Source organism: Branchiostoma lanceolatum, chromosome 2, assembly GCF_035083965.1.
Source record: "Branchiostoma lanceolatum isolate klBraLanc5 chromosome 2, klBraLanc5.hap2, whole genome shotgun sequence".
In the NCBI taxonomy this organism is placed as follows: domain Eukaryota; kingdom Metazoa; phylum Chordata; class Leptocardii; order Amphioxiformes; family Branchiostomatidae; genus Branchiostoma; species Branchiostoma lanceolatum.
Window position 1 is genome coordinate 20,844,194 of NC_089723.1, and position 25,897 is coordinate 20,870,090.

General features: G+C 43.6%; 1 protein-coding gene across 1 annotated transcript; it reads right to left on the reverse strand.

The window, feature by feature from the left end:
• Positions 1 to 3,682: 3,682 nt before the first annotated feature.
• On the reverse strand, positions 3,683 to 25,064 carry LOC136427868 (retinal homeobox protein Rx1-like). The gene is made up of 3 exons (XM_066417062.1): positions 24,364 to 25,064; positions 17,688 to 17,947; positions 3,683 to 4,399 (listed from the first exon to the last, which is right to left on the reverse strand). Exons 1-3 carry the CDS (start codon positions 24,653 to 24,655, stop codon positions 3,992 to 3,994), a joined length of 960 nt encoding a protein of 319 aa, XP_066273159.1. The 5' UTR covers positions 24,656 to 25,064; the 3' UTR covers positions 3,683 to 3,991.
• Positions 25,065 to 25,897: the final 833 nt, after the last annotated feature.

Here is a 25,897-nt window from a genome sequence, read left to right on the forward strand (position 1 = left end):
GTCGTTTCACTGACGTAATGAATGTTAATTACGTAGTACACGTATCAAATCAAGCGGGATTACAGGAATCGAACCCGCGACCTCTCGATCTAGGGTCCCTTAGCCTAGCCTAAGTGGTAAGGACATTTGGCGCCACACTGGCCTTATTCTACAGCTGTAACTCAGTCGATCAGATTTACCAAAAGAGTCCACCGGTAGGTAAGTCTCTGCCCGACAGCTAATGACATCTTCTGTCCCATTGGTGCTTAATGTGTGCGCGGGAGCTGGCGCCAGCCATGTCTATGCTACCTGTGTGGTTCCTTTGTAAAAAAAGGGGGGGGGGCTCAAAGAGCGACGTTCTTCTCTGATGCGTCATTACGTTTTCAAACGGTTTCTAAGAGACCCGTACATAGGTTCGTTCATGAGTGGGAAGTTCATGCAGAACCCGCCAGTATCTGTGCCCACATCCACACATGTAAGAGAAGAAGTTGACTGCACTCGGCTAGCTTTAAAAGTGTAACACTATTATCTACCATGTAAGATGTGTATCATTGTTTATATTCTTTTTGTGCACATGTTTGTTTTGTGCTTGTTGAGACATACGTTTCACGACCTGTACCTAGCCCCTTGAGGCATAAATGTACACTAAAGGTCTTTTAACATTATGAGAGGAAAAAATGTCAGACTCAGAGAAAGAAATATACATCTCTTCATTTCTAAAACAAGGATAGACATTTACGATCACATTTCAGTTTGCTGCAAGTGTAGCCAAAGAGCCCATTTTCAACGCGTTTTTTGGCAAATGAACCTGGCAAATTCTACTTATGCCTCTAGATTTACTCTGCGCATTGAGGGAGATACCGGAAGTAACTATCAAAACTTTGCCAGGTAATTGTAATTGGTTGTGTGCAAAAACTTTATAGCAACTGTTTCTGAGAAAATTTTATTCCATTGTTTGTTTGTATTATGTTTTTGTTTTGTTTGTTTGTATTGCATACCCAGTAAAGCGCCTCATGGCATAACACACCAGGTTTGTACTGAAGAGCATAAGCTGCATATCTGTGCAGATATATTTGATCCACTCACACCGGGAAGGACCCCTGCGCTTTTCGATAATCTTGTGGATTCTTTTACGTGTTCGAGGCTTTCCTCAAACATGGGACCGCCATTTAACGTTCTATCAGAGGGAGGTTCCCAGCCGGGGCCAGATATTATTAACAGCATCTACGTCGAGTGAGGAAATTGATGAATGAAGACCTTTATTGCACATTTCTGCCACACTTGGCTAAGTACAGGTCACAACAAAACAAAAGAACAAGTAAAGTTCACGGATACAAAAAGAATATGACTATCTTTAGATAAATTCTACTTCTCCTCGCTTTTCGGTTATAGTAACGTTAGATATACATGTAAAAGAACAGACGTGTTTTTCAATGGGAGGTTTGTCTAGTCGCATTAGGAATATGAATTTATGTACAGTACTTAAATGTGTGAAGTAGGGAAATAGGCTTTGTACAAACTTATAGGTCTACAATTCATTTCTTTCTTGGGTATGTAATCTGCATTCTACCACAAAATGACATTCGTCGTCTATTCTATTCAAAGTACAATGTTTACATAATCGCTGTTCTAGAGGGCTGCGGGTATGTCTTCCCGTTTCAATATGTAGTTTGTGGCAGCTAATTCTAAGTCTTATGACTGCATTCCTGTCCCTCATATTTGCATTACTTAAATGTGTAGTGCCTTTCTCAAGGGCACAACTTCGGGACCTGCCAGGGATTAGAACCCAGTATCTCCAGGTTCTGAGTCAACAACCCTAACCATAAGGTCATTGTGTTTTGAAAAGGTTATGCTACGGTCAAATTTGCACCGGTGCCCGTTGGGGGTGTAGTCCCGGCCGCGCCCCGAAACCACAAATTTGTCCCGGTGGGCTGCTGGGTACCGGGGGGTACCTCCCGCTGCTCGCACGATTAGCTCACGGCGTCTATTTGTTACCGGGTCCCGTGTTGATATTAAGGACGGGCCCAAAAATATCGCGACAGCCGTTTACTACCCGGCGGGCTCCCTTTTCCAATTGGGACCTGAGCATTAGCATGGGGAACTTGAATTATTGGCCGGGAAGCTTGGCCAAATATAAACAGACCACTGATATCATCTTTTAGAAGATACAACTGCACTATAGCGAATGTTTTCTATCTAGCACTTATGTAACAACAACACCACACCAGGATCATTTCAAATATTTATTCTTCAACGGTGGCTAACCATGCATATACATTAAAAGAAACAAACAAGCAGACAAACTAACAATAATCATATATATTGCTTACAACAATAAATACATAGTACATGCATTCTATTTTCACAAACGAGGTAATATTTACCACAAAATATCAATATTTCAAATGAATAAATTTGATCAAATGACACAACCGACACGATGAACAAACAAACAAACAAGCAAACGAATGTGTCCGTACGGCATGTTGAACATCAATTGCGCTTTGGCATGAGTTACAATAAACAAGTTACAAGTTCTTTCTTTACCTCCAACGGCAAGACACCAAGTCTGCCCTTAGACATTTTACAGAGGTCCGGCCTCAACTCTAGTAGCGATTATATTATATCAAATCAAGTGTTTCTAAAGTAATACATTTTGGATTGGTCTCTAATGCGGGTATCTCACTGGACGGCGGCACGTCGGCGACCTCGCTGCGACCGAGCGATTTGACAGAGCGCTCAACGAATTTCATCGATGATAAACGATTCTTTTTACGCTTCGTGTGTTTTGTTGTCTGTCTAGTCATAATTGTACGTTTTGTACGATGTTGCCACGTCAAGAGTAACACAAATCTGATTTAGGCCGCAGTGACGCCGCCAACGTGCCGCAGCTTCAGTGAGATACCCGCTTAAAGGATAGTCAATTTTCGTTACCCTGGAAACACAGGCTTTTCTGGATACATTTAGCAACGATGTACCCTCCAGACTGATAGTAAATATGATTTTAAAACGTAGTCCACAAAACGCCGGCTAAATCAGCATATTTGTTATACCTTGAAGAAACTGATTGAAACTGAAACATGTTTTTTTGGAAAGAACCTGACTGATCTAGTGTATGATACGGAATACTGTAGGACGAAACTTTTTGAAATTTATTTTTGCTTCAACTCTTCAAGAGTATGAAACTACATCGATAGATTGTCACAGATGCTCAGTCGTATATTGTACTGATTGTACGAAACGCAACATCCAAACAAATAAACAAACAAACAAAGTATTTCACAATATATTGCACTTCATCTTTCATATGACCTACTACTAGTATATTACAACGACTTGGAGAAGACGACCCAACCAAGTACTGACGTCATACCAACATCACCGAGGCACAATATCTTACACTTCAAGGAGGAATACTTCCTTTTACGACACATAGTCCTGATGAAGATACCTCAGTACAGTGTACAGTGTTCGCCACAGTCAAATGCAGTCTCGTTAAAGATAGGAAGGAGAAAGAAAGGAAAAATAGAGATGGATAGATTGCTAGAGAGAGTGAGAGAGAGAGAAAGAAAGAGAGCTAGAGAGAGGAAGAGAAAGAAAGAAATTTGTCAATGTCCGTTTTAATCCTCTCCCTCTAAAGGGAGGAATAAAGAATGAAAACAAAGTTAGTGAATGAAAGTTGGCAAAAAGGTGAAGAAACGAAGGAGGAAAGATAGAGAAAGAGAACAAATTGGCAGAGAAACAAAGAATGTGGTAGGTAAGGAAAGATAAAGGATAATAGTATCAAGTATCAGAAAATAAAGAGTAAACGAGTCCACTTTTTCACGGCATTGCACGGGGATAGATACACCAAATACATAGTACTGAGTGAAATATCCTGTCCAATTTCGTACAAGGACAACACAAAATGGCACAACCCTCATCACTGCACATTTAGAACATGTGTTATCGCTGGATTATTCCTGCCTTCTGTAGTCGACACTTGTCTTGGGTCTACCTGTCTCCCTGTAACTCATGAGTACGAGAACATCTTCCCCATAGACTCCAGGTGCTCCTTGGCGCGCATCCTCAGCGCGGCCACGCTGGCGCTTCTGCTGTCCGGGGCCACTTTGGCGAGGTCTGGGAGTGAGGCTATGGGGAACATAGCCGGCAGGGTGGCGGAGGAGAGGAGCGACGCCGCCGCAAAGACCGAGTTGGAGGCTATGGAGGTTGTCGGGGAGAGGGGGAAGCCGGACATGGCGGCGGCGCTGACGATGGGGGCCGTCATCCAGGGGTCCACCGGGAGGTTGGCGGCCAGGGAGGCGCGATCCGGGTTCCGCACGTGGGTCAGCGCCGCCATGGGGTAGTCGTGCAGCTTCATGGTCTGGGCCTCTATCTTCTCCTGCCGGCGCCACTTCGCGCGACGGTTCTGGAACCACACCTGGGAGAACGGCGGGGGAGAACACGGTCAACATTCTGGTGTAGATCTTAGAAAATTCACTTAGATTTCATAATCCATAAGCATACTGTACCTACAGATATATGTAGAAGAACTTATAATGAAGACAGTAGTGTGTTTATGTAAAGATTTTACTATTATGTAGAGTTGTCATAATCATCTATCATCCACACATGGAGAACGGTAGGGGGAAAGAACACGGTCAACATTCTGGTGTAGATCTTAGTAAATTCACGTACATTTCACAATCGTACTGTACCTGTACCTGTACATACAGATACACGTATAAGAACTAAGGAAAATGTATAGTTTTAAAGTCTCAACTGGCGCGACTGAAATGTGTCCCCCAATCTCACCTTACCCCTAAAAAGATGGTCCGAAAGAATGTTGTCTCGTTCAAAGCACTAACTAAGCAACATAACAACTGTTCATAATCGAGTGTTATCTGTCCATCAATCCTGTACTTCTTTATGCTCCTATTTGTTACCACATTGTCTGCTAACAAGCAGCGTCAGTCAGCATTAGTTTTCCACAATTTCACACTTCCGCAAATTTGCACCATTTCGTTCTTTTCACTGAAACAATGTCGCTCCATACAGTCCGCACCGTTCTAAAGGTGTGACCAGGAAAGCAGGCTAATCGTATTAAGATAAGCATCTACCTGTCATAATTGGGCAGAATTCTGGGGTGATAGACGCAGAATAATGCCTTAATACTTCCGGTGTACGTGTTACTGTTAGGGCTACACACATATGTATGTATGTGTGTATGTATGTGTGTGTGTGTGTGTGTGTGTGTGTGTGTGTGTGTGTGTGTGTGTGTGTGTGTGAGCGTGTGTGTCTGTGTGTGTATGTATGTCAAGTTCCTCTGTCGTTTTCTTGTCTTTTTTTTCTTTTTAAAAATTGATTCAATAACAGAAAAGAAGGAAAGCATTTTTCTATTTATTTCTGTAAAATCAAGGACTTTTAGGTTGAGCCTTTTTCTCAGTTAGAAAAGCTCCTTGGTGAACTAAAGTTTGCACAGGTTAGGTTTGAGAAAGTCTTTCTGTAAGAAAAATAAGTTCCAAAATATTTTGTTTTTGTTTTTAACCTTCACTTCACACCTGCACGTGATGAAAAGCAGAGGCCGTCAAGACGAACGAATTCCTCTCAATGTTAACAAGAGAGACTGTGAACAACGTTGACTCAATTATCCATCTCAAGTGTTTTGTTGTCCACAAAATTCGCAGAACGCTACCGTCTTTCTGAGAGAAAGAAATCTCCAATTATTTCAGCAACACGTCAGAGCTCTGGTAATGCTAAAAGGTGCCACGACGCTGTGATTGACAGCTCCATTGTGCGACGCTGATTCGTTCTCTTCCATGACATTAGGTCCTTTTGGCGCACAGGTTGACAAGTGTGACAGTTCGCTTCTTGTCTCAGGTTTTGGTCCATCGTCGTGAATGGATGGAAGAACCACGCTTGTCAATGAAGGGAGTTCATAACAATACCACGCCCCGTTATTGGGAATAATAGCGTGTTATTTGCAGGAGTTTGGGAGAGGTGTACAATGAGCTTGTGGCGAGAGAGATGGCGATTACAAAATGTATTTCATGCACAGGTTAATTTTCTGGTAAAGGTATTGAATAGGAGTCTCACATTTTACTGCTTAAAGATTCAAGCAGGATCGAAAAGAAATTCGTTTTGTACCTGGTCCTCGAACCCCAAATGTATGTGGCGAGCCCAAATCCTAACACAGATATCAATCGTACAAGGAAATTATCTGAAGGATCTATGGAAGATCTTGAACCCTATTATGATAACGAGTATGATCTGTTTCCTGGACAAACTGCCCCCAAAAATATGTCAATTCTGCGTAAAATTACAGGTCATGTAATCTATTATGTCACACCACTAACACCCCCCCCCCCCATACCACCTGTCAAACCCCATCCCTACTGTTCCAGCTGGCCTGCCCATCATGGTGCACTGTCCATGAAACAGGGGGATATCGTTTCATGATAATAAAACCTTTATTTCACAAGAATTGTACAAGATACAAAGTATGGTATCTACTGGTACATAACTACACTTCCATAAAGCTAATCTACCTAATACAACAGTGTGTAGTATGGGATGAGAATGTATAGCACGGGTATGACTGTCTATGAAAGCGCACGTATCCAGAACGTAATGGTACACAGTACGCGGTATATATAGCCTGGTATACAAACATATCACAACTGCCGAGTTTCTTGCGTCCTCCTTCGTCAACGTTCCATCAGAATTACAGCCGTTGCATACAAGATCTCTTTGGACAGAGCTACATGAAGCTATATACGGGATATCAACCTGACATAGCCAAACATAACCTTGAACGCTTACTTTGAGTGAGGTGGCATCGAGTCCTGTTTTTGTTCTTTGTCGTATTATATTATCCAGACGGTACAATCATTTCAATCTGCGAAATCTTTTTTGTTTACATTTGTTGTCAGTCTTATGACTGGGGCGGGAATTCAGGATAATCCAGACATATCCAGTATACGCTGTTAATTTCATTGCTAGATTCAGAGTGATTAAAAGTTTATCTTTGTCTTGACGGTGTCATTATGGATATATCAGTCGTTTTGGGTTTCATTCTATTCTACCATAGCTAGCCACAACAACTACCAGAAGAGGTGATACTCAAGCTAGCGCTAGCCAACACTACAAGTCGTACATTTTCACATACTCCAAGCAGAGGCTCGGCTCCGACTGCTTTTTGACGCGTTTTTAGGCGTTTTTGTCGAGCTTTCTATTTTGTCACGTTTTCGTTGTGTCGCCAAGCCAAACTCTCCAAGCAGAGGTTCGGCTACGGCTGGGTTTTGACGTGTTTGTAGGCTTGGCGACATAACGAAAACGGGACAAAAGAGAAAGCCCGACAAAAATGCATTAAAAGACGTCAAAAACCAGCCGGAGCCGAACCTCTGCTTGGAGAGTAACATACCTGACACGGCAAACAAAACCAGACCACCCCTTTTCCTCCCAAGCTCCCCGTGCAATTATGAAATAATTATACCCGAATGCGCTCTCAGAAAAGCCAATATTACTGATAGAATGGGCTTACATAGAGATTAAATTCTATGGAACATGTGTTCGCATTTGCCCCCACTTTTCCCTGTGCCATCGGCACGACATAATATAGTTGTCAGTGGAAACTACATGTGTCAACATATGACATGGTTGTTGTTGTTTTTTGATACAGTTTAACGGGAAAACGTCGGGTGTACACTAACAAAAATACCCAGTTTGCAAAGACACAACGCACGTTTACTCTCGAGCTAGTGGTGATCACTTTTATCCACGTTTATACACAAACGTTACTTTCGAAAAGTAACGCCTGGAGTTACAATACTAACTCATGTATTTCAGAGTTTTTTGCCAATGACTGATTTAGTTTTGATGTCCTTCTTTAGATGCAAATAATTAGAACCGTTATCGTGTATGCATTGTTTACCACTATTGTTTGATTGGCGTTTCAAAAGGTGTGTAGCTCACCGGTACGCATATTTTTGTTTCGGTAGCTAAATACACAAACGTGTAGAATAACTGAGCTTCCTCGTCAACACTCATGCTTTCCCCCGATATCATTTCACTTTTCCCCAAATTCACTGTTACGAGTAAAACACACGTGAAGTGGTCCCAACACAATTATATTAATTGCTTGTGTGTGTAATATATCATCATAAACTCATCATCTCTAAAGCCTTTTAATAACCCTTTATTTGACAGGAGGGGATCAATTACAGCCGGGAGTCCAGCTGACACAGTAGAAACTATCCCCTGTATGTGAATTATGCCATCATTGCTGTCTCTATGTCTTCCATAATTTATGAAGGATCACAAAAGGGGAGAAATGAATGTAGTGATGATTTCCGTAGATAGGAATGTGCGCGCGGAACAAAAACATGAAACCCCCCTACTCTACTTGATTGGTGTTGGGAGATCGCTTGAATTTTTTCTCTCATCCAGAATTCTATCAAATCAGTTCCAATTAGTTGCTAACTGAGAGACTCGGTTCAATCCTGCATCAGGACATCTCTGTTGGGGCTGCATCCGTCTTTCGGAGGGGATGTAAAATTGGGGTCCCGTGTTTGAGGAGGTGCCTCGGGGACGTTAAAAGACTGACATTACTAGCAACCCCTCCCCGCAAAAATATACCTTGCAACTGTAACAGCAAGGGAACTTGCTTCCCTATGTGCCACTAGGCACCACAGTACAAGGGCGTTAAGTACAACTAGTAGACTATTGAACAACAAAAACTCTCATTAGCATTTGTAATTTGCAAGTTTTGTATTTTTGGTCTTTCTAGTATCACTTTCACGTCATGGATCATAATTAATTGTCTAAAATTATATTACACACAAATATAACTTTGGTCGCTCAACGGTCATGCCGTCTCTGTCTTGCTCCACCGGACGAGGAATACTAGTCTCTACCAGACTAACTATGCCGGCTGTAGGGAGAGTTGAGTTTGGACACCAAAGGGTTTCATTGGCCAGGCGCCGTTAGGAAATGAGGGGGATGTTAACCTTCCCGTGGGCTGACTCTCATGGCCAATTATTCCCCTTTTTCCCTAATAATACGATCTATTCCCCCGTAGAAAGGTCTGGTGGAGGCTAGAGAAATACGACTCCAACTCCAGATGCGAAGCGGTACCATGATCCCAATTGTGCTCACACAAACACACAATGATCCACAATGTGTGAGAACACAATTAGAACTTCTCACTGACGGTGCGAGCGACCTTTTCCTTAATAATGGCCTCATTTTCTCCGTAAATGACGGGAATTAAAAAACCATGGATTATTATTCCTGGCCGACAAGGGAGTGATAGATGATCATTCGATTGTCACAATGGGCTTTATTTACAAATTAGGATTTGTGAATTGATTGTTTGGAAGGACCTCTGTGTGTAAATGTCACAAGTCTGGTGAACAATAACGTAACACCCTGTGGAGTCCTGGAGGTGTTCCAGGGTTCAGAGAGGGGGCAGGGTGTCATCTGTCATAGGGAACTGTGTCGAAGTGTTCATACTCTGTACTATGTACAAATGCAAGTCATAGGTAGTTTGTAAGGGCTGTTAGTACAATATGCAATGCGATTTTGTTTTTATTTGTGATATGAAATAGGTCGGCAAAGGTAGTCCCATAGCCTTTTTGAGGCCGTAGGGGCAGTGGGTTGTTATCTACTGTGTCCAGGGCATGGTATTGGAAAGCGGAACCTAACCCTCTCCTTCCACAGCCTTTTACCTCCCCAACCGAAGTCAGGTACTCATTTTTACTCCTGGGTGGAGTCAGGCAGGTCGTGTAAAGCGCCTTTCCCAAGGACACGACTTAAGTTAGATTTCTGAACCGGGAGCTCGGAACGTATATAGCTGACGAAGAACAAAAGACCATAGTTCTGAATTTTTAAAGGCTTAGCTCAAAAGAAAGACCATTAAGTCCGTTAGAATAGAATAGCGTCAAAAGTACACCTGTTTGAGTATTTCTTACACAAAACACATGGTTACAAAAGATTCTTACTGAGACCAGCTCAACACAATAATCGACTGACGTCTGCATATTATAAATCAAGACCACAGACAGCGCCTTCATTCTAACGAATGAGGCGGTCATACATCAATCAAAGAGATAATACAGTTTGTGTGAAGGTGTTGTAAGTCATGTCAGGTGGACCATTAGTTCCACTTGGTGTCACGCTGGCATTTTACCTGACCTATCGGGGAATTGTTCGCCGCGCGCACATTTGTGAGGATCGCGATTCACTAAAGGATCTCGGAACAGCCCTTTTGTTGTGTTTTGTGATGTTTCAGAGGATCATTGACAGGAATCTTTCGTTATCTCTATCTCTGGATAGGAAATCATTGACAGCTGGTGTCATACTGACGTGAAAGAAGAAAGAAAAGAGCCTTTGTTTTAAAGGTTTCTATTAAAGTTCAACTAGCCATGGCCTAGTAGCCATTTATAAGGTCTAAGTTCAAAAGAGAAACAAACTATGACATTAGATGACAGCCGTCAATGGATGATGACGTGAATGTTATTGACATTTGGACGATAAGAAGTGGTTCTGGAATGCTGCCTTGTGGAACACCTGAGGAATAATACACTTTGACTGTGTTTTGATGGTGTACACCGTGACATCTGTTTCTATATGCGCACGTGTGTGTGTCTGTGTCTGTGTCTGTGTCTGTGTGTGTGTGTGTGTGTCTGTGTGTGTGTGAGTGTCTGTGTGTGTCTGTGTGTGTCTATCTGCCTGTCCGCCTGCCTGTCCGCCTGTCTGTGAACACGATACTAGTAACTAGAGAAGGCCATGGGGATTGTCCTTATGATTGATGTGTGGGTTGTTGTTGACATGACCTCGAAATTATTAGATTTTGGGCCCTACAGCGGCTTGTTATGGTACTGCAGTGGAACCTCCGGTTTTTATCAATTTGACCTAAAGATTTTACGGTCACCCAATTGCTCACATGGTTAAGTGACAAAGGATTGAACCCCCTAGCAGCTTGTTACTAAAATTCTTCTCCTTTTTTCAGAAAAAAATATTAACACGAAGTCCTTCTCCTGCCTTGCGATCATTAGTACTTTTCTCCTCTGACAATGATGAGACAATACGAATTGACAGGCAAGCGCGGTTACCACCGTCGTTTCGTTCCAACATCGGAGCTTTGATCGTCATAGCTTTTTACTGTACGTTCATGGTTACCTGAAGAACTGTGCGTTGCTGAATGATAGAAGAAACAAACCGAACTGAACATCCATTGTGATATTTCATATATTGCACGACATGACACGGCTATTTAATTAGTAGTAAAGAACCTGGGCTTAGTTGGATTGCACTCCCCATGAATTCGTCATGAGAGTGCTGTATAATTTAGAGTATCCCATTTTAATGATTTAACCTGTCGTCCAAGGTCTTTATATTTTCATCTGGCATTCATAAATTTATAATCATATCATCATTACTTTCAATTTTGAATCGTTAGTCCTGTATGGCTATGTTGTACCTGTGGGTTAACACTAACTCCAGTACTTATATAATGAAATATGAGCAAGGTTCAGTTCAAGATCGACGTTGCTATATGTTGGAATAGATCATTCAGTGTATTGACCAGCCTTTTTCTATCTATTTGTCGGGAGTTCGTAATGTAACAATGCGATGACGCGCGCGAGTCGCAAAGCTCCTGATCTTACATTAATGATATCCTGATGAAATTGTCATCTAATTAGTGCACTTCGGCCGTGTTGCCGGATATTGTATTATGATAAGTGAATGAAACATTAATGTGAGGCCATGATCGTCGATATACACGCTATGGCATTGTGGTGAGCGGAAATGAAAAAGGACAACACTGAGAGTCACAAACATTCAAAGGACGTTTTATGGGGGAATTTACAACTTAGCTGAAGTTGATGAAACACTTATCTTCCTATGGGCGTAAATTACTCTCTATGCAGAGGAGGGGTTCCGGCTAGTTTTTGACGTGTTTTTAGGCGTTTTTGTCGGGCTTTCTACTTTGTCTTTTTTTTTTTGTGTCGCCCAAAAAAATTACAAAGTAGAAAGCCCGACAAATACGCCTAAAAACACGCCAAAAACCAGCCGGAACCCCTCCTCTGCATGGAGAGTAGGGGTAAATAATCCCTCTACTGCTCTCGAATAAACGAATACTGTAACATATACATACAAACGAATAGATATCAGAATAAATAGGGAATTTGCAGAGTGTGCTAAGTGTGTTATCGACAGTCGAAACTTGAAGCACAAGTTTGAATTGTTCCACGACGTTTGCCTATATACAAAATGTGCTTCCGTTACACTGTCACTTTCTAGAGCCATGCCTTTAATGCACAGTACATGCGTACGTAAACTAACCTCATAACAGTAGGGCACTAACGAGATGTCAATCATCGTTCAGTATCTTAAAGAAGCTGATTAATGAGGTAATTAAGTTAATGGAGCCATAAAACCTTAAGGTTACCGCTGTAACTTATCATCCGCTTGTGACAAGGAGTAATTGGAAAATGAGATTACCAGGCCCTGGCATTTAGACGACAAAAGTTGTTTTGTGTTCTATAGTTCTAAAGGACGACATGTAGGCGAAATGCTGTCTAAAGCTTCATGGCGCTACCATAAGGTCACAAAAGTCACCCATAAAAATATGACGCATGCTGCAGTAGAGTTTGTTCGTTCGTTCGTTCGTTCGAACGTTCAGACCCTTGTAGTGCCTAGTCAGGCACATAGGGCAGCAAGTTTCCTTGCTGTTTCGGTAGTAGGGTATCTTTTTACAGAGAGGGGTTGCTAGCCCTTCTCCTTTAAGTTAAACGTGCTCGAGGACGGGAACCCCACTTTACATCCCTTCGAAAAGAAGGGTATAGCCCCAACCGAGATATTCTGCCTAGGATTGAACAGCTAGTAATACGACTCGCAGATTTGCAGTCATGGTAGCTTCTCGCCTCTGAACCCTCTGTACAATGACAATAATGGACCTCTGGTTCACTGCCACGAATTTGACAGTGTCATAAAAAATGCACCTGTTACCCTTCACTGATCCCCATCCACACGAGCGCCTTGTCAGAACGACATTGACATTGCGAAGCCCGGAAATTCGCGATTGGGAACAAAATTTACGAGATGGACGGAAACAATTGAATCTACCTCTCCTAATAACGGCTATTAATTTTTCAAAAGTGCGTTCCACCGTCCCTCGGTGTAAATTAAATTGAATTTCGTATACGGGATGTAATATTAATGCCCCGACTCGAGAGACTTTCCATTTAGTGAACACGCTCTCCGCCTGTCAGGTTGTGTGACAGGGACAGGAATGACTTACAATGAGGCGCATCTAGTCTCTACCAGACTAACTACGTACGCTAGCTGTAGGGAGTTTGGCCACCATAGGGTTCCATTTGGCGGGCGCATCCTATGTTGTCTTCGGAGGGTGAAATGTGATTTCCCGCGGACTGACTCTCCTCGTCAATTCGTTTCATTCAGACCCTTGTAGTGCCTAGTGGCTCATAAGTCAGCAAGTTCCCTTGCTGTTTCAGTAGAAGGGTGTATTATTACAGAGCGGGTTGCTAGCCCACCCTCTCCTGGTCAAATATTTACCCTATTTTTGCCAGAATTCCACTTTTCTGTACCTAACATATTTTTGGTGACACACTTGGATCAAATGAGCCATAGGCCATAGTTGTGGCGTGTGATGAAGAGTTGACACGGTTAATGTGAACCTGCAACAGTCTTGTCACATGTGTGTGGCGTGTGACGTGATGAAGAGTTGACACGGTTAATGTGAACCTGCAACAGTCTTGTCACATGTGTGTGGCGTGTGACGTGATGAAGAGTTGACACGGTTAATGTGAACCTGACTCTCTTCTCTGTCCCCCGAGCGGTTGATGAGATCTTACGGGATTTAACAAAGTTCCAACCTAAAAAGCGACGTTGCTGTGGAACTGAACCCGACACATCTTTGTCATATGTCTGACACCGTTAAAATGAACCTGACGTTCCTGTCCCCTCGGACGCTTAATTATTAGATTATTTCTGCTCACCTTGTAGTGCCTAGTGGCACATAGGTCAGCAAGTCTCCTCGCTGTTTCAGTAGAAGAGTATAGTTGTTACAGGGAGGGGTTGCTAGCCCTTCCCCTTTAACGTGTTCGAGAAAACGGGGCCCCCATTTTACGTCCGTTCCAAAAGACGGATGCAGCCCCAACCGAGATGTCCTGTCCCAGGATTTGAACCAGTTAACAACTAATGAGTTCAGTAACTGGGAGGCTGCACCCAGTTGAGCTACAGGGACATCCCTCGATTGGATTATACGGGATTTAGTAAAGTCCCAAATAAACGACAATGCTGCGACATAGCCCCGCCATGTGTCTGACACTGTCAACATAAACCTGACACGATTTTATCTCCTTTGTCGTCACTGTCTTCCCTGTCCCGGGATCGTTGATTAGATTTTACGAGCTAGATTTGATAATTCAATGACGTCCCAACAAAACGACACATGTACCTGAACCTGACCTAGCCCTGTCATATGTCTGACACCGTCAACATGAACCCGCCTCTCCTGTCACCCCTGTCCCCGGGACGGTTAATTAGATTTTACGAGCGGAGGCGTCGACAGGAGAAATGGAATTATTGTCGCCACTAATGCTCCCCGACTCGGGACCGCGCCGCTCACTTAAAGGGACCTGCCATTCCCACCCGCCGCCCCGCACGCGAGCTGTCACCGCTGCGACGGTGTGCACAGAATCGTCATTACCTTCGCATGTTTCGCACAGCGTTCGTGTGTTTGTTTGTTTGTTTGTTTGTTTGTGTGTGTGTGTGTGTGTGTGTGTGTGTGTGTGTGTGTTAGTGTGTCTGTGTCTGTGTGTATGTGCTAGTGTGTGTGTGTGTGTCTGTGTCTGTGTGTGTTAGTGTGTCTGTCAACACGATAGCTCGAGAATGTCTTTAAACTTGGTAGGTGGGTAGGTCTTCTTGAGACCTCAAAATGATTACATTTTGGGCCTCTTAGCGGCTTGCTATTGTACTGCATCCGAACTTTCGGGCATAGACAACATACATCGCGAGTTTTGTGTTTCATTATTTATTTAGTTTCTGAAAATACTGTCCACACTTTCCTAAACCGAGTGAAAATTTCAACCTCAGAAACAAGTTTTGTAGCTAGTAGCTGGCATTACTTCAGCTAGGAAACTTGTGTATCATTGTCGAAGCTGAAGTAATTTTTTAGGCACCTACTCCTCAAGGCAAATTTTTTACACTTTTTTGGAAGCCTTCCCTCCCAAAGAATGCATAACCACATCGGAAAAAGTATATATATAGATATAAAAATTTATTTTAAAAAAGTGGGGTTTATGTCCTTTTCCATCTTCTAAGTCTGATAAATTTGATAACGTCTGCGTTCCTGTCGCACAAGATAAAGGTTTAGAAACATTACACCTTCGCACTGTTGTTTCGTTTTCATCTTCGGAGCTTTTAAAACGACCTTCTGGGATTTGGTATTTTGACAACAATGATATTATCGTGAGCTCGGTGCCGAAGTGCTTAATGTCATGAATATGAATCCTGGAAGATGCAGACCCAAAGTTGTCTATCAGTTAATTGGCTTAATCAGTTGATGTATTGAGTGACTTATTGAGTGATCAACACGCCCTTTCTCAGTGCCAATGAGGTAAAGCCCGAAAGGTAGTCCGACAGCCTTGATGAGGCCGTCTAGGGCACAGTATTGGAAGGTGGAGCCCATCCCTCTCCTTCCACCACCTTTTAACTCCCCAACCGAAGTCAGGTACCCATTTTTAAACCTGGTGGAAAGGGGAAAGTTGTGTGAAGTGCATTTCCTAAGAGCACAACATCGGTGGCATGTCAACGGATTCGAACCCAGGACCTATATGGTCTGGGACAAACACCCTAACCTTTACGGCGCCCGGTACCGAGCTTATGACATTCCCTTCCGCGCCAGAGAGCAGCAACATCACAGCGCGGCGTTTTATAACCCCATTCCCACGCCTGACTGCGCACACGTCCGGTAAGCACCTCCTTCCGTGAGAGGCGCGATCGCCATTTGCGGCGGGCCCGGCAGCGGGGGATTTGGTGATGGCGACACCATTGTTCCGCCGCGCGCTCTCAGCCCATCCCGCTCATTTCGCATTCTCTGTCCCAGGCTTTGATGTTTCCACCTCTGTCGTCCATCAGCTGACCTCCCTGACCCCTCGTTTAATAATTACCTCGTCCCCAGGGTCGGACTTATTTAGGAAGCACCACCTTTTAGCGCCGCGCTGCTGGGCGAGAACTTCACGTACGCGCGGCCTTGGCAGAGATAGCAAGGACGTGGTGGAAGAGTTGTTCATCCTCATTCCACTAGGACGGAGACCTCACTGCGACCGCGCTACGACCAAATGATTTGACAGAGCGCTCAACAAATTTCTCAGATAAAAAAATTACATTTTCACGCTTTGTGTTTTGTTGCTTTTTAATCCTATTTTTATATTTTGCGTGATATTCCAATTATGAAGTCAAGGGTTACACAAACTCCAAAGTAGGTCGCAGCGAGGTCGCGGCGCGATCGCCGTCTAGTTCCACCAGGGGCTGCGAGCGCTGAGCGACCAAATATATGACCGATCGCTCAACGAATTTCATAGACAAAGTACGATCTTTAAAACGTTTTGTGTGTTTGTTTTGTATGTCTTTCAAATTATACTTTTGCATAGTGCATCATATTCCAATTACAAAATGAAGGGTCACACAAATCCAATTTTGGTCGCTCGACGGTCGCTCTGCGATCCCCGTCAGTAGAAAGGGGTTCTAAATACTTCGTTCTCCCACTTGAGTCGCTGATCGATTTATCGATCAATACACCATTTAGCGGATTGATTAATGAATTGACCTTCCATATTTTGATTGATGGCGAAACTAGACCAGGGTCAGAACGCCAATGGACTGGACGTAATTCGGGTCGCCGGACATTCGGTTTAATGGACCGGCACAAACAAGGGACAAGTCTTTCAACAAACTTGTTTCGAAAACAATATGGCTGGGGAAATCGTAGACTTGGTTGCTACGGGGGATGTCTCCTGTCCGGTATAAAGCAACTAATGCAGAATCACTGGTCATCAAGTAGGTACAGTCAAACCTGTACAAGTGACCACCTCTACATTAAGACCACCTGGCCAGTGTGATCACTTTTTGGTCGTCCCTTAGATAATTTTTCCCATTGATACAATCATTAAAGAAGAATCCTGTCTATAGTGACCACCTGTCCACGTAGATCAGATCTTGTCGGTCCATAGTCTTCTTGGGCAGCTTTGAGTGTATTTGTTTTCAGCTTGTCTTTGTTAGCCTATTTCTGGCCCAAGGTCTTTATAAGAAAGACCTAATGTGAAACGCCGCAAAAGAAACTAGGAGGCCGAAACCTACACCAATTATTCTCTGCATCAAGAGCTATCTACCGCTTAAAAACCACGACCACAGCATGCCCAGACGCGAGATATCAAAACTGGAAGTTCCGCTGCAGTACCGTAGAAAGCCGCTAGAAGGCCCGTTATCAAACTTGATCTTCGTTTTGCCGATCTCTGCCCACCTACCGAATAGCATAAAGATCCGGATCCATCCACAGCTGCTCTAGTTATGCTCTCTACATACACAGACACACACACAACTTCCTCACCTAAACATAACCTTCTTGGCGAAGGTAATTACAAAAGAAAACTACATGTAAATCTGTATCTGTTTGGAGATAATATGGAGACAAGTCCTACCTGTACGCGCACTTCCGGCAGGTTGATCTTCATGGCCAGCTCCTCCCTGCTGTAGACGTCGGGGTAGTGAGACTTCTCGAAGGCGCGCTCGAGCTCGTGGAGCTGGAAGGTGGTGAAGGTGGTCCGGTTCCGCCGGTGTTTCTTCTTCATGTCTTCTGCTGCCTGCATCTTCTCCTCTTCAGCTGCCCTATCTTCTGCGTCTTCTTCCGTCCCCGCGCCGCTGTGGCCATTTGGGGTCAACTGAGGAACAGGCGAGAAACCTGGAGAAGACACGAAGAGCTTGTTCTTGTTGTTCACCTTGTAGTGCCCAGTGGCACATAGGGCACCAAGTTCCCTTGCCGTTTCAGTAGCAGGGTACATGTATATGTTTACAGAGAGGGGTTGCACGTCCTTCTTCCCCTTTAACGTGCTATCTAGAGGCACCTCTTCGAACACGGGACCCCCATTTTACCTTCAACGAAGAGACTTGTCTGAGCGATTTGTGTAAATCTGGCGCCAGCAAATCACAAGACGTCACACCAAGTCACGGCTGATCATGAACCCTTCAAGCAGTTCTTCTTCTTAACAAACTTATTTCTTTTCTCAAGGTTAAGATTCATGCTCTAAGTTTTGAAGTTCTAGAGGCTGCGCCAAATTGTTTTGAACATGACAATGCAAGGAATGTCCGCAACAATTATGTCAACTGAAAGTGTTTAAAGATGTTGTTTGTTTGTTTGTTTGTTGAATATTTTGTTGGTCAGGTTTTAATTCTTAAGTGTCTATAAGTCTGCAATCGCTCAACACGACAGAACGCTAAGTACTATAATCCATTGTTTGTTGTATGTTACACTGATACGGAATATCAAATGATCCGAAGCTGTCTCTTTACGTGAGAAACCAAGAGCGACATACATACGAGATTTTGAGACCAGTTGTCTTATCATAAAGTACAATATTTGAACCGCCAGAAAAATAATAAGACCAACTTTTCTAGCGCATTTCGGACAAGACAGCCCTGGACAAAAAATGTTACCTACAATGTCTGTGCAATGATTTTCCCATGGCTGAATAAATAATGAAAATTAGCCCATATCCGGATCGGAGTAAATTGTCAATAGAGTTAGCCATCAGAAAAGGTCCTTCGAAAGGTCTGCTAGAGGCTAGTTTCCTGCCAGCCTAAATGGGTCAGACATTAAAATTGAAAGGCCGCTATGATCGGGGGCTAATAGGTAATAATTGGCGCGCCCGCCATGTTTTGTCCTGTCACCACCAATTGTCCGTTGACATGGTGACGATGTGCAGACGACATCTTGGCACGGAGGTTCCCGCGCTTTCCATAAAGGGGCTTTTTTTATACAAATATTGCGACGGAAGAATAAGCTTTAGATTTAACCGAGAACCCCGTATGGAAAAAGTTGTCAAGAGATATTAACAATAGTCCTATTTTTATGCTACAAGTCCCCAACAACTGTCGTTGAATAGTGAATAGTAGACTATAGTTGAATAGTAGACTGGCTAACCTATTGCCTCTTGCAGTGGTCAGTAGAGTGTACACTACTAGGAACGGTTTTACTCTGTCAACTCTATATCGTGATATTCAAGCAGATATGGAATCAACTATATTTGTACGGCGGGTGGCTAGAAATAAAGTATCAAGTAGTTTGTCTACATGCAGACGTGAAGGTAGCTAGGTGGCTCAAGATCTTAGATTTGGATTAAATCTTGGACATCGAGTCAAGATCCAACCTCAGACGACTCAGACACCGTAACTTTTCAACATACTAATACGTGAGCCGAAGCCTACATGGATGCTCTAGCTTACATTCCGATTGTCTTTATGAAAAGGCCCTTCGTATCAACAAGACTTCCATGCCGGTATTCTCAACCAGAATTTTGTCTAGTATAAGACTCTTATCAAGCAAGGGTGTCATCAACCTGAAAGACATACACCATACAGAGAGGGGCGAGATGTTCAAAGCGTTGCCCGTCGCGCGAGTGAATGGCACAGAACAACGGGCGTGTCGGCCGCAAGTACCATAGCGTGCCAACCAGCCGGCAATTTGTGTGGCCTCGTCATTTAGACTCCATTTGCCCATCATCTGTTGAATGAGCACTACATATTAGTGAATCGTTATCTAAACGGTATCCGCACATTGTTAATGGAACGTTTGAACGAGCAGTAGATAACAACCCCTCAAACTGTTAACGGCATTCGTGGATATTGTTTGTCCGACCTTTGAATGAACGGTACATCGCCACGTATACAGTACTCCTAAATCGCTGGTTGGAACTTTGAACGAGCATCAGACAACAATGGCTTAACATGTTAACGTTTAATTGTTTGTTAGGACATTTGAAAGAGAAGTAACTGAGAATAGTTGACGCAGTTTTTGTGCGGTGTTTGACGGGACCCAGGCCTCCGAACGAACATTGACAATAAACAACAAGTGATGTTAGAAAAACTTATCGTAAAATCAAATTCATATCAGAAATATCAGATCATCAGATCAACAAAGAAAGATAATTTGGAAGTGTTCACGTATAAGACACTGTGGAAATTACCTTACGAAATGGTGATTTTTCCCTTGCACCACGACTGCTTTAATCTCTAGTGCGATTAATACAAAATTTGCAGAATTTCTGAGTATTTTCTGAAGCAGGGGGCGGATGAATATTGAGTGTCCGCTTCGACAGTGACAAACGTAAGTCTGAAGTGCAATGACGCAACACTTTAAGGTTCCGCCACTAACACTGGTCTGAAGTACCGGTACACAGACAGACTTTGTCTTCTTATCTGTCCCACCTACTTAAAGAGTGATCTGAAGTTTCAGTACCGGAGGCCAAATAAGGTGAGTTTCCTTTCACTTTCAACAATAGAACATTCTAGTTCACTTAGAAACAGGCCCGCTTCACAATCAGAACAGGATAGAGACAAGGCAACATTTGACGGGACACCCCAAGAGAACGCATCGACAGCATAACGCCAGTGTATTGTAGTCTGGCTGCACAGCAAAAACAAAACAAATGTATAGATTCTTCGATGAAGTTTAGACATCTAGGCAGTTAAAGATATACAAGACAACAGTTACTGTTACTAGTTAGTATAATTTTGTAAGCGGTCAGACGTTTCAGACAGCATCCGCTCTCTGTCGTCAGTGGCTGAACCAGAATTATTTGGAGTTCACCAGCTATTTCCAGTTGCCCAATTAATTGTTATATTGCGTAAATGTCCAGATTTTTTTAATATTTTGTTTTCTATACGTATCTCACATTTGCTCTACGATGATTTGGAAGGAGAATGTACCGGTCTAATCGAGGCAGTACAGGCAGAGTGTAGCCCGTGTTGGCCCGCCTGTCAACCCTCTGCTACCTCGCGTGAGCCCGTCGCGGCCCTGGGACCGGGTATTCCCACAACGGCAGCGGCAAAGTGGCACCGGGAGATGGGCGATCATCGCCCTATAGTACAGCCATCTCCCTAGATTATCTTCAGGTTAACGAACGGGAAATGAGAGTGAAACCAACAGATCGCCCCCTCCCCCGTGACCCGCACCAACGGTTCAGGACGTACTGTTGAATCTGTCACAACTGGGGTAGCAACGGCTCAGTCAGTGTATCGTTTTGGGTTTTAGTGAGAAACAAATACGGTGAAAATAGATTCATAATACGGTGTACAATGTATAATTACTATTTGACTGTCGGCTTGGTTTTGATACAATAAAGTATCAGCACGATATCCCAAAATTTATTTAACCTTTGTGTAGTTTTGGTATAGTTATTACTCGCGCGTGTTCAGTCAGAGATAAATTGTGCGGAACCGAGTCAAAGATACAAGGGGGCATAATCAGTTTGTTGAGATTTTATGTAAGGCAAATTATGAGTATAGATAGGATCAACCGCTGTGGCAATCATATCTAAATCATATCATATTTATTCTATATACTCCTGTTTAGATGTGACAGAGAATGTTTCCAAGTAACCCCTGCTATTGGGTCAGTTAGTCCTCACTCTCAGTGAGCTGAGCTTGGCTTACTCTGATGTTTCTGAGTCTTATTCATGTAACCTTCAAGCGGCATTTGGGTCTTATTACGTGGTGAAAAAGACACATGCATTTTTCTTTGCACATCGTCAGTCGTCTGCCGACGAAATAGACTCAATACATCATATTTCATATAGAATTATGGGCCTTTGAACCGCTGAAATAGAATCAATCATTGGTTTCATGATGGAAGTACCGGACATAATTTGTGAAGCCTTTATACAAAAGACATTGGACATTTCCCTGGAAGGCAGATATGATATTCAATGATACAGATAAAAAGCAGCTAAATTGGCAGAGCCAGAGGTTTGGATTTGAAATTATCTCCAGAACCAAAATGTCTTTGGTGTAATAGACCCTCCATTGTGTCTAACTTAGCAATGTAGAAAGTAGAGTAGAAAATAGAAAAGAAGTAGAACATGGGAAATAGAATGGGAGTGGCTAACCGCTTAATGAGATGATGCAACGTAGCCTCTACCAGACTAACCGCGCCGGCTATAGGGAAACTATTTGCCAGGGGAGTTCGGCCATTAGACGGTTTCATTCGCAGGCATATTGGACCCTCTCTCCATAGCCGACTCCCTTCATACAATTCACTCTATTTGGCCAATTTCTACTATTTTCCCAGCGATCCGCGGAGCCTGGTAGAGGCTAGATGCAACGAACGACTACTTGAAATACGATTGATACCGATAGAAAATTACAATGTATATTACTTCCCTGCTGTGAAAACGCATACGTTGTATGATAAGCTATGATAAGTTGCCGTCCAAATTATTCTCTGTCGTTACGTATTGTTGTTGGTATTTACCGTGTAGTGCCTAGTGGCACATAGGGCTGGAACCCTAAGACCACAGCATTAAAGAAATGGTGAACTTGATAGAACTACTAATGCAGCATCAGTAATCCCCGAGGTATGAGCACTTCAGATATTCAGGTGATGAAATAAATTTGAGAAGGCATCGATAAAACCGTTTAAAAAAATTCAATTCTGAATATTCCCGGCAGAATTATGATAGCTGACGTAACCTCCATTATTATAGCTAACGTAGCCTCCGTGCTGTTGCTAAAGCAAACAACAACAACAGAAACATTTCCACTGCATCTCACGAAGAACGTTTGTGTGAGCTACGTCTTCTTTTCCGTGTCTTAATTCGATTTTCTCTGCCCTGCGCGTTCGGAAGGATTTTCTGGAACTTAATTTCGACGAGACTGAGAATTGATGTAAATTCCGGTCGCTCGAAGGTAGACCTGTGAAGTTCCCTTGACGTCTTCTTTGTGATGTTATTTCAAAACGTAAGAACCTTTCGTGTTTGCCGACAAATTAGGATGTTCAAGGAAAGACACCAGGGGCAGAAGGAATACTAATGATCGAGTCTGTCCTGCTCTGGAAATTTAATTTTCAAAAGAACAGCCCCGACGCCGAAGTCAGCAACCTTTACAATTTCTTCCCTCCATATGTGAGCAAAGTAACCACTTGGGAAGGCGCGGACAGCAAACACTGGAGAACATTGCTTATTGAGAACCGAATGCGAACCATTTCTAGGCAAAACACGACAATGATGGTCGTTGAAAAGCTCTATACTCTACTTCACTGGCCTTCCAGACTAGCACTAGTGGTTTGGCAGAGGGAATTGTAGGACTTTATCCATCGTTTCAAACTGTGCAGGGGGCGAGAACACTTCCAAACATGTCCCCCGCTTTTCAACGCAGCGCACTGCCGTCTACATTACTGACACCGACGGCGGTCTACATGCATGTAGTAACCGACGACTTCGTCTCCACTGAGTTTAGATGTTAAGGAATAGAACTGTTGATGTCTATTGATTTAGAGCACTGAATAACAGCAACGACATCGTTGAAACTGGACACACAACAAAACAATGACTAAATTCCGACAACTGTACTTCACCACACGTATATGACTGCTATGAGGCGTGGGCTAGCTGCAAAAAAATGTATGTATTTTGAGAAACTTCTTAGACGGAGTTAAAACTCTTACGAGGTATGTGTATGGACCATATTTTCCAAGACGTCGAGATCACAACATTCTACGACGTATTCTGATGCACAAGTAGACGAGAATAATAGTTACCTCTCTGTAAACCTCTCATCCATCGGACTTGTCGTAGGCAACAACGTTGAAAGATTCGTTAAAATGTATTCGTCATATCTGTTTTCTCACTACCGCCGGCGTCGCTACATAACCGAGTAGATGTTAATGCCGTCGCACAGCACTTAAGGTACCGGCGGATTCTTCAACCTAAACTTCCGCGCTTATCTTGAAAATATTCTGCAGAGTGGCGTACAGAGAAAACATGTTTACCGGCTATACACTGCAGATATCGGCATAGCTTTGTGATGTACAAATCTATTGGTCTGTTCCTTATTCCTATGAAAATTCTTGATAGAAATATGAAGGCACGGCCGTGACTAGACGCACAGACTACGGTACAGTCAGGTATTAACTAGTGCCCACAGTATCCGCTGCAGACCGAGTTAACGACAGAACATATTTCAAAAAGTGGGTGGATGGTTTACAAGAGGAGTTGGCAAGAGAGGGATAAGCGCTTTTCTGCTAACTCCTCCAGCCAAACGGTTCACCTAAATTCTGGTTACTTTCTACCATCCTGTCCGCCCGGAGAGGGTCAGGGTACTTACCGTTGGCAGTTTGTGGGACCGGTTTGACGGTGCGATTTTCGTCATCGCTGGAGCTGAGGACGTCCACCACGAGATTCAGCGCTTCGCTCTGGTCCTGTCCGTCGCCGTACGCCGTCAGGACGTCGTCGGGCTCCGGCGAATGTCCCCCCGCCAGGTCACGGCCGGGCTCCCGCATGTGGAGCCCGAGGATGGCGTCGATGGTGTGGCGGGGCCCGCCGGTGCCGAGGCACGCGGGAACCGGGCGGACCGGTGCGGTCTTCGTCTCGGAGCTGATCTCGCTGGGGCCGTTCATGGCGTTTCTTCGGTACAAGTCGCTAGGAGTGCCGAAAACAAATCTCTACAGACCTCGGTGGTGCTCTTTATCGTCTCGGAGAGCGAACCTAACTTTACAGAACCTGCAAGCCAATTAATAACCGACGATACCGACACGCGGATATAAAAACACACGGTTTGCTGGAAGGTGGGCGGCGCGAGGTCTGACAAAGGCGGGCTGTCGTCCAATAAGGTGGGGCGATTCCGTGCGTGAGCAGTAATGATGATAATATACCCGAAGGGCGTGATGATATGATTAAGGAAATACCATTGGCGCGAGCTGGTTCTCTAACAATCATAATTGTGGTGTCAAAAGAAACGATTATGCCCCGTGGATAAATGATTTGTCCGAAGGGAATAGCCCTCTTTGAGTCTGCCATTACCAGAATGGACCCTACCCCCACTGGACATGACTGCACTTTGCTTACGGAAAAATCATCGATAAATTTGACGTTATAGTTTAGAGAATGACATAGATAAGGTAAAGACATGTAGAGCAAATGATGTGGGAAGAGGCTTCTCTTATCTACGCTAGAAAGTTGATATGTTAAAGCACAATCACATTCGAGGAACGACTTTTTTATTGTAGGATTTTCATTGACACTGAAAGGATCTACGATAACTTTCTGTCACAAGACAACACTGCTGTATTAGATACGACAAATCTACGACTTCCCCAAGAATGTGCCTTCAATTTGTATCCGAGGTACGTTTCTTTATGTTATGATTTTCAGCCAAACTGTGACGGAATCAGTCAATAACAAAGGCCTACGACAAATTTACTTGAACAAACAGCACTGATGCACCAGCTACGACAAATTTACGACTCCCCCAAGACTGTGCACTCAATCGAGGTACGATTCTTTTCTGGTGGGATTTTCATCAACAATGACTGAATCGGCAGGTGACAAGGGTCTGCGACAACTTTCTGTCACAAAACAGAACTGCTGTGTTAGGTACGACAAGTTCACGACCTCCTCAAGACTGCGGTCTCAATTTGCCTTCGAGGTACGATTTCTTATCGTAGGGTTTTCAGCAAGACTGACAAGATCAGTCAGTGACAAAGGCTACACGACAATTTTCTGTCACAAGACAGCGCCGGCTACATTTTGTACGACACAGTCACACTGCCCCAAGACTGTGCCCTCAACCTGCTGTAGTCGTAAACCTTTCGTGCGACGAGGGTGATCGGGAATCCCAACTCTGACTAAGAGCCTGAAAT

Coding starts and splice junctions, on each gene's coding strand:
- LOC136427868 (XM_066417062.1), bottom strand. CDS start 24,655: ATGAACGGCCCCAGCGAGATCAGCTCCGAGACGAAGACCGCACCGGTC. Junction 17,948..24,363: donor GGTCCCACAAACTGCCAACG/GTAAGTACCCTG, acceptor TGTCTTCTCCAG/GTTTCTCGCCTGTTCCTCAG. Junction 4,400..17,687: donor TGCCGGAAGTGCGCGTACAG/GTAGGACTTGTC, acceptor CCGTTCTCCCAG/GTGTGGTTCCAGAACCGTCG.